Below are 9453 nucleotides of genomic sequence, written 5' to 3'. Positions count from 1 at the left end.
GGGGTTTAGAGTTAACAATATCTATATACCTTTCCCAGATTTGGGAGCTACTCTCTTCCCTGATCCAGCTTTCTAGTCCCATTTCCAACTCTGACACTGTCTCCCCAGACAATAATTTAAGTTACCTGCATGTTAGCTGTCAGACTCAGGCAAAATTTAGTAAAGGTATGGGTCCCTTGGAATATACCTAAACTAGACCTACTAGCTTTTTCCAAAACAGAGACCCCAAATCTCTTTGGCTATGTTTTTGTCTTCAGGTTCATGATTATTTAACGATGTGTTCTGTTTCATAAAATACTTTTTAGCCACCAAGTTGCAGATGCTACCATGACTCCACGCTAGCTTAGCTGAGCAGATAGCCTCATCATTGTGTCCTGGAACCCCACCTCCTCAGAGTCCTGCCCCACTAGCGAAAGATAGAAATGGGCTTGGAGTATGGACCACCCATGTTCAGTGGGGAGCAATTACAGAAGCCAGACATTCTAACTTCTGCACCCCATAATAATCCTGGGTCCATACACCCAGAGGAAAAAAAGAATAGGAAAAATTCCAAGAGAACGGATGGGATATGGAATTCTGGGGGGGGGGAGGGGGGTTGTGGAATTGTACCCTCCTATCCTATGGTTTTATCAATATTTCCATTTTTATAAATAAATTTTAAAAAGAAAAGACATTTATTTATTAATTACAGTGGGCTTTCTTTAGAGGTAGACAAGCTGACTCTAATTTTTCCTTTTTTTTTTAATTGGGAGATTAATGGTTTAGAACAGTTGTTAACACGTGGGTACAATTCCTAATTTCATCAAGATATGTTTCTGCAAAGCACTCTTATCCCCAAAGTTGGTCCACCATCTGGTACTAGGATTCTTAATCCACCCCCATGTCCCATGTCGGAGGAAGGCATTGCTGCTGGAAGTGTAATGGACTTGAATACAGCTCTCCAAGAGGTGCTGAAGACCGCCCTCATTCAGGATGGCCTAGCACGCGGCATTTGCGAAGCTGCCAAAGCCTTAGACAAACACCAAGCCCACCTTTGTGCACTTGCATCCAACTGTAATGAGCCTATGTATGTCAAGTTGGTAAAGGCCCTCTGTGCTGAACACCATGTCAACCTAATTAGGGTTGATGACAACAAGAAACTTGGAGAGAAGGCAAACCTTGTAAGGTCATTGGTTGCAGCTGTGTATTAGTTAAGTGCTATGGCTGGGAGCTAAGATGATGACTTTGGAGCCACAGCTGTGATGAGCTCCAAGAGGCAGCAGCCTGCAACCCAGAATCCGCTGGATCTGGTAGGATATTGGAATGTCTGTAGGAGGGGGAACATAGGCTGGTCAGAGTGACACCAAAATACAGACCTATAACTCTCTCTCTCTTGGGCTGACAAATGGAGGTCAGGGGAACAAAGGAAAATCCTTTGACTATTTCTGAGCTTGCCCTCCAAGCCTCACCCCAAATACCAGCCTGCAGGGGCAGCTCAGAGGCTTCTAGCAGGCTCCCTGCTGAGCTATTTTCTTTAACAAGATTCCTGGTTCATCAGGGGTGTCCTTCCAACCCTCTTCCTTTAACTTCTCTCTCTCTCTCTCTCTCTCTCTCTCTCTCTCTCTCTCTCTCTCTCTCTCTCTTTTTTAAGTGGCCAGAGTTCTACTTGAGTGACAAAATACCTGACCAATCAAAGCATCATCCCTGCCTGGGAAAGGCTACCTGGAGGGGTTTTTGGATTCCTCTCACAATTGGCTATCTTTGTCCAGGCTGTCTGCAGCCAATTGAGCAGTCCAAGCTGCAGACTGACTGTTAGGGGTTTTCTACTCTATTTTATTTTATTTTACTACTACTATTATTATATACACGTATCCCTTTTCCAACCACCTTCTTCAGGATGACCAAAATTAACCATTGTTGTTTTTTTTCCATTGCTAGGTGACTAGATGTCCTATTCATTGTGAGAGAAACTTATTTCTCTCTCTACTCTCCTTTTTCCCTCCTCCTAGCTTAAAAAAAAAAAAAAACAACTCCTTTCACTGCTCTTCCTTTTTTCTTTCTTCCTTTTTAAATTTTTTATTTATTCTTTTCTTCCTTCCTCCTTCTTTTGTTTCTGAATTCACTGATACTCGCTTATGATTTATTTAGGGGAAGAAATCTGACTAGGAGTGGACTCTATGTGTGGGGTTCTTCTCTACTTCCCTTTCTCCCCTTTTTATCCCTAGAACTTATAGTGGACAGTAGAATTGCATAATTGTCTATTCTTGATCCCCCCTTTTTCCAGTCTCTTTCTTTTTCTTTTGTTTGGTTGCTATTTTAACCTGGACTGGAGGTATTCTTTGGCTAACTGGTATTTATTGAACTGCATCAATCCTTGCCTCAGTTACTATTGCTGTAATTTCTGAGGTTGGTGACTGCATGTTTAATAAAGGTCTTTAGTATAGTGTGGCTTGTACTCAAAACACAACAACTGAAGTACAACAGAACAGCAAAATAAAAACCACATCAATTAAAAAAATGGTTAAATCAAGAGCAAATAAAACTGCTGTCACAGTGAATCAGGACTGGAGCCCAGAAGGGCTATGGCAAAGAATCTCAGGCTAAAGATGTCATCAAGGAATACTTCAAATGCAAGCAATAAAAATATAAATAACATTGGTTTTTAACAAAAAATTATTATTATTATTATTATTATTATTAATTGGATAGAGACAGCCAGAATTCCAGGGGGAAGGGGTTGATAGAGAGGTAGAGAGACTAACAGAAACCTAAAGCACTACTTCAACCACTTGCAAAGCTTTCCTCCCTGCAGGTGGGAACTGGGGACTTGAACTCTGGTCTTTGAGCACTGCAACACATCTGCTCAACCAGGTGCACCATCACCCAGCCCCAATAGCTATATCCAGATGATACAACTCAAGAATCAAGGTAGCAAATTTCTTTATCCCACCTGGTCCTGATGACTAGATACATCAGTCCTTACTGATAGCAAAGTGAATTCTCTTTTGCTCTTTAGGGAGATGTCAGATGGGAAATATTCTCATGTTATTGTCCTAGGGAGTCCTCTGTGAGATTAGACCTAGCTATGAAACAGTACTTGGCCCAAGTGCTCCAAGGATCATTTAGATTTTATCCCTTGAGGTTTCAGTTGTCTGGGGACTCAGCTCTATGTTATTGAAAACTCCCAAGAAAATGTCCTTTATTTTGAGCAGTGTGAATATCATTGTGCAGGTTCAAGGAGATCCCTTTATTCCTGGGGTCTTCATGATGGAGCATCTGTCTTCTTCACCAGGCATGTGGAAAGTCATGACTCTAGCCCAGAATGGTTGCCACAATGACGGAAGCCAAATATTCCAATCTTATTGCTAGAAAACCATACTTTCTTATGATATAGTTGAAAGAACTATATACAGGAGATCTTTACAGAAGTGAGTATGCTGCCTTTTTGATACTACACAGCTTTTGGAATATGGTAGAGAAACTTAAGGATGCCTTTGAACTTTAATAGGACATGCTCCCTACCTTAGGCTCTTGAAGAACAGACTTTGACATTTTGTGTGAATACTTGTGAGGGTCTGTGCTAATTTTGTTAAACTGGATTTCTTTTTAAAATTTTATTAAGTTATTTTTCAAGCCACTTTTTTTGATTCACTATGGATAGTGCCTTACAAGATTGTTGAGATTACAAGGTCTAGTTCCGTACTTCACCCACCACTAAACTCCTGTGCCCCTCATCCTTTCAACGTTAACCTTCCTAGTTCTCACCACGATAGCTAGCTTACTTGTTTTTTTCTAAGTTCATGTGCTTCAAATCTCCAGATTCTACATATGAAAGAAGCTGTCGAGTAATTGTCTTTGTCCTTTTTATTTATTTTTCTAAGCATAATTGCCTCTGTGAACTGAATTTCTTTTTTTAATATATTTTTTAATATTTATATTATTTATTTTCCCTTGTTGCCCTTGTTGTTTAACATTGTTGTGGTTAATGATGTCATTGTTGTTGGGTAGGACAGAGAGAAATGGAGAGAGGAGGGGAAGACAGAGAGGGGGAGAGAAAGACAGACACCTAAAGACCTGCTTCACCGCCTGTGAAGCGACTACCCTGAGGTGGGGAGCGGGGGCTCAAATCATGATCCTTACTCCAGTTCTTGTGCTTTGCACCATGTGTGCTTAACCTGCTGCGCCACTGCCCAACTCCCTGAATTTCTTAATAATCTAGAAATATTGTCATGTTCTTGAGAAATTCCAAGGTTACAAAATGCTAGGGATGGAAAAGGAAGCAGAGCTCTTGTTTTCACACAAGGACTAAAATGACATATTGAAATGAAGAAATAAGAAAGGGAGCTAGAAGGAAGGAAGGGAAAGCAAGAGGGAAAAAGGAAGGAAAGGGGAGAGATAGGGAAGAAAGGAAGAGAGTAGACTACTGTGGTCTCACTCTGGGGCCCCACCTCCCCAGCCATTGGTTGGCAGAGGTCAGAGTGGCCACCTGGGAGTCCTGGGGTGGCTCTGCATGTCTGGGGTGATGTGTGTGGAAAGGAGAGAATCACACCAGACTCATCCAGCTCCTGGAGAGGCCTCAGAGGGGTGACTCATCTATTGAGGGAGAAAGCAAGCAGATACATCCATTGTCCAGGGAGAAGGTTGAGGTAATCATTAGCCCAAACACAATACATAATTGCATCTTGACCTACAAACTATTTGATCACACTGGAAAATTACTGTACAAGGCTCACAATGCATATTTCTCTGGGGATAAATAACAGGTATGTTAGGGCAGAGGGAAAGGGAGCAGTTGAGGGAAACCAGGATATTTGTGGTGGTTTTCATGTCTGCCATACACAGTACACAGTAATTCATGGCCTTTGTTTTAAGGGGAGGAGGGGCATGTGCAGAAAGGTAGCCTGGGAGAAGCCATCCATCATTAGACCTGCCATTGTCTCTACCTGGGAAGAGGGAGAACCTGGGGTCTACCTGCTCAGACTCTCATGGAAACAATGGCTTGGAATTCCCAGACAGTGGGCGTACTTCCCACAGTCTACAAATTAGAAACAGTTTGGATTAATTTCATATACACAGTCTAATACTGGCATATTTAGATGGGCATAGCCAAAATATGTAAGCAATAGTAAAGTGTCTATTGTAAGCCTAGAATTATCATGTCTTTTTTTTTTTTTTTGGCTGATTGCCAAAAATATACACCACAAGTTAAACATGTAAGCAGTGATAAAATATTCATAATTTAAAGTCACTGTTTACATCATAAATCTACATATATTATTGTGTTATGTAATTTAGTATATTATTTTTATTTAAAACAAGTTTAATTGAACTGACAATGTTATTTAAATCTTTTTTAAAAGATGTACTTTGATATAGTGGTTTTTTCCTAGGAATTTAAAACACTTTTATTTATTTGCTTTCTTTCTAGACTAGTGAATCAGAGCATACTATTTTTTGGAGAGTGACTGTAACATAAAGCATTATGCATTTGCTATCTTATGTATCTTATTGCTATCATTGATATTGCTGACTAATTTCAGGATAAATGCCTTAAGAGAAGCTTATACAAAATATAAGAAATCACACAATGTAATTCCACATTCTTTTGGTAAAATACATGATGGTAAAATATACTTTGATAAAAATTCCTTAACAATTTTCTATCCAACATTTGTCAGATTACTTTTTTCCATTCTTTCTGGTCTTTCACATTTATTTTTTATGGGAGTTCTGTGGTTGCAAGTAATTTCTCTCTCCACCTTGTTCTCAATCTCTCTTCTGTATATTCTTGGTTATCATTTCATCTTCTGACTTCCTATCTGCCACAGAGTGAATCTCCTTTATTTTGCTCAGGACAGCTTTATAGGAACACAACATTCATTTCTTTCTGCTAATATTCATAATGAATGCTGTCAATTGCGTAAATTACTGTGTTCTATATCCATTATGTAGGGGAGGGAAAAAGCATGATAAACTTGTATTTGGATTGTGGTTGAGTAATAATAAAATGTTACTGATTGTTCAATAAGAACAGGAACTACTTTGCTTAATGTTTCCTGAGGTCTAAGGTTAGAATCTTAATCTCATTAGATTTTTCAAGATTTCCTGTAAGGTTACTCCCAAGAAGATTTTGTTACCCCATCATGCTATAGGATGAAACATGAAGTATAATTCTCCTTTTAGATAAAGTTTATAACTTAATCATTCTCATTTTGCTTAAGTTAGAAAGCAAAGATTTCTCTTTTATGGGAGAGAGTACAGAAATAAAAGTCATAAAGGTGAGCTGTTTGAATTTACATAGGATTTTGTACAACTGCTCAGATCTGATATTTATGAAAAAATGTTTTCTAATTAAAATTGTGTGGTAATAAGTGTCTATGGTAGTTTTTTTTAATATATCCTTGGTTTAAATATTTTTGGTAACTATTAATGATTGATTTTTTTTTTTTGGTAAGATTCTTTTTCTTTCTTATAACAGATTGTAACCAACCATGGAAACTAAGAATCAGACAATGGTAACTGAGTTTCTCTTCTTGGGCCTAACAGGCCATCTTCATCAACAAATAATCCTATTTCTCATAATTTTCTTTGTCTACTTTGTAACTCTAGGGGGTAACTTGGGAATGATCACTCTCATATGGATTGAGCCCAGACTCCATACTCCAATGTATTTTTTTCTTAGCCATTTATCCTTTGTGGATATTTGTTTGTCATCTTCCATTACTCCCAAGATGCTCTGTGATGTCTTTGTAGAGAAAAAGAGTATTTCTTTCTTGGGCTGTGCAACACAGATGTGGTTCTTTGGTCTTTTTGTGGCAACGGAATGTTTCCTCCTGGCTTCTATGGCATATGACCGATATGTGGCCATCTGTAAGCCCTTGCTTTACACACTCATTATGTCCCAGAGGGTCTGTGTGCAGCTGGTGGTAGGACCTTATTCTGTGGCTCTCGTAAGTACTATGACTCATACAATTCTCACCTTTGGCTTACCCTTCTGTGGTCCAAATATTATCAATGACTTTTTCTGTGATATCTCACCAGTGCTCTCCCTAGCATGTGTAGATACTTCGATTAATAAGTTGGTGCTTTTCATCTTGGCTGGGTCTATAGGAGTACTCAGTGGTCTGATCATCATGGTCTCTTATGTTTGCATTGTGGCAGCCATCTTGAAGATCCAGGGTACTGATGGGAGACAGAAAGCTTTCTCTACTTGTTCTTCTCACCTGGTGGCTGTGTCCATCCTGTATGGGACTCTTTTCTTCATCTATGTTTGTCCTGGTTCAAGTTCCACCCTAGATATCAGTAAAGTGATTTCATTATTCTATACTGTGGTGACCCCTATGCTAAATCCCCTCATCTATAGCTTGAGGAACAAGGAAGTTAAAGAATCATTCAGGAGAAATTTTGAAGAGAAAAATTCTCTAGTAAGTAAGTAGATAGAATTTGATTTCTGTGGCACTATGGGTACTAGTGTAGAATAAATAATAAAGAGAACACTGTACCAGAAGCCAACAATAACAATAACAGCTCCAACAAGTGCAACAACAATGGCAACAAAATGGGAAAAATAGGCTCCAGGAGCAGTGGATTTGTAGTACAGAATTTGTATATAAGTACCAGTTCTGCAAACTGACAGAGGATTTGGAAAATGGAGTTGTCCTGAAATAACTGTCTATCCAAGTTTTGGGTAGAAAAGCCCATGGCATAAAGAAATGGAAAGCTTCCAATGGAGGGGATGGAATATGGAACTCTGCTGGTGGAAATTGTAGAGAATTGTAGCTCTGTGATCCTATCATCTTGTCAATCACTATTAAATCAATTTTTTTAAAAAGCCCATAACCTGGTGGGGGTTATTGAACAAAACAGAGATGGCTTGAGAATGTATATGTGAAATTATATTAGAGGAAAATAGAGGTGAATATTTGGACAATTCTCTGGTTGCAGGAACACTACTAAATGTAGACATGAAAACTGAAATGTACAGTGGATATATCAAAGTATCACAAGCAATGTTAAAAGAAAGGAAGCATGAGGAAATATATGTACATAGGTGTCAGATAACAACTGCTCAATGACCTTAGCGTGCAAGCAAAAGTTTAAGATTCATCACAAAAAAGAAAAAGGATAGATAAATGAGAAGGCAATGAATAAGTAAGGTAGAGAAATTGAAATGTAAATGGCCAAAAAAATTATTTCATCATTCTTGGTTAAGTAACTTAAATGAACTTTTAGACTGTCATTGCATTAAATTGTAATGCATAAGAATAAAATAATGATTTAAAATGTTGCTGCTTTCAATGTCCAATTCTGAGTTTCCATTTTTCCATTTCCATTTTCTGCTGCTAGCATAAATTACAACATTTTCCACCTCAAAATAATGTGCTATTTTCCATCTAAAATTTAAAATTTTATATGGCATTTGGCCTAGAAATACTTCTCTTACAAGTCTGGCCTACTAAGACATAAATGCCAGGGTGTAGAATGATACACCCCCCCTTCAGCTTCCTGTGAGAAAGTAATAATCTGACTATCCATCATTAGAATAAGAGCACATTTTGCCCCCTCCAAATTGTTTCACAATAAATGAAAGGTCAGATTATGTATGTGAATGGAAAAGAAGTATTTGTTTGTGTCTAGGTGACAGAAAATCAAGTTGAAGATCGACATGCATCACACGCATGCAGCAAAAGGGTGAGGCTGTGGGATGCATCAAAGTCTGTACACATGTCTGTGTCAATCGTGAGGACAGGGAGGAGCTTGGAAAGGGTAACAACAGCCCGGTATTGATTACTTACGTGGGGATGAGCTCCCAGATGGGAAAGGAGAGGCTTACACATTCTCCAGTGAGTGGACGCTTATTTTATTTATTTATTTATTTATTTATTTATTTATTATTTACTTATTTTTATTTTTTTATTTATTTAAAAAAGGAGACATTAACAAAACCATAGGATAAGAGGGGTACAACTCCATACAAATCCCACCACCAGATCTCCCTATCTCATCTCCTCCCCTGATAGCTTTCCTATTCTTTAGCCCTCTGGAAGTATGGACCCAGGGTCATTGTGGAATGCAGAAGGTGGAAGGTCTGGCTTCTGTAATTGCTTCCCTGATGAACATGGGCATTGACTGGTCGATCCATATTCCCAGCCTGCCTCTCTCTTTCCCTAGTGACATGGGGTTCTGGGGAAGCAGAACTCCAGGACATATTGGTGGGGTCATCTGTCCAAGGAAGTCTGGTCAGCATCATGCTGGCATCTGGAACCTGGTGGCTGAACAGAGAGTTAATGGGAGTCTGGCGGTGGTGCAGCAGGTTAAGCGCATGTGGCGACAAAGCACAAGGACCAGCATAAGGATCCTAGTTAGAGCCCCCAGCTCCCCACCTGCAGGGGAGTCACTTCACAGGAGGTGAAAGTAGGTCTGCAAGTGTCTATCTTTCTCTCCTCCTCTCTCCATTTCTCTCTGTCCTATCCA

The 9453-nt window shown here is 39.2% G+C and overlaps 1 protein-coding gene and 1 pseudogene across 1 annotated transcript; both read left to right on the top strand.

Annotated features, from left to right (window-relative positions):
* Nucleotides 1-853: 853 nt before the first annotated feature.
* Nucleotides 854-2620, top strand: LOC103110286 (small ribosomal subunit protein eS12-like; annotated as a pseudogene).
* Nucleotides 2621-6250: 3630 nt separating this feature from the next.
* On the top strand, nt 6251-7415 carry LOC103110386 (olfactory receptor 5G3-like). The gene has a single exon (XM_007519560.2). It carries the CDS (start codon nt 6471-6473, stop codon nt 7413-7415), a length of 945 nt encoding a protein of 314 aa, XP_007519622.2. The 5' UTR covers nt 6251-6470.
* Nucleotides 7416-9453: the final 2038 nt, after the last annotated feature.

The sequence above is a fragment of the Erinaceus europaeus genome, chromosome 17, assembly GCF_950295315.1.
Source record: "Erinaceus europaeus chromosome 17, mEriEur2.1, whole genome shotgun sequence".
NCBI classification, from domain to species: domain Eukaryota; kingdom Metazoa; phylum Chordata; class Mammalia; order Eulipotyphla; family Erinaceidae; genus Erinaceus; species Erinaceus europaeus.
The sequence above is the reverse complement of the archived record's forward strand: the minus strand, read 5'-3'. Positions and strand labels throughout refer to the sequence as shown.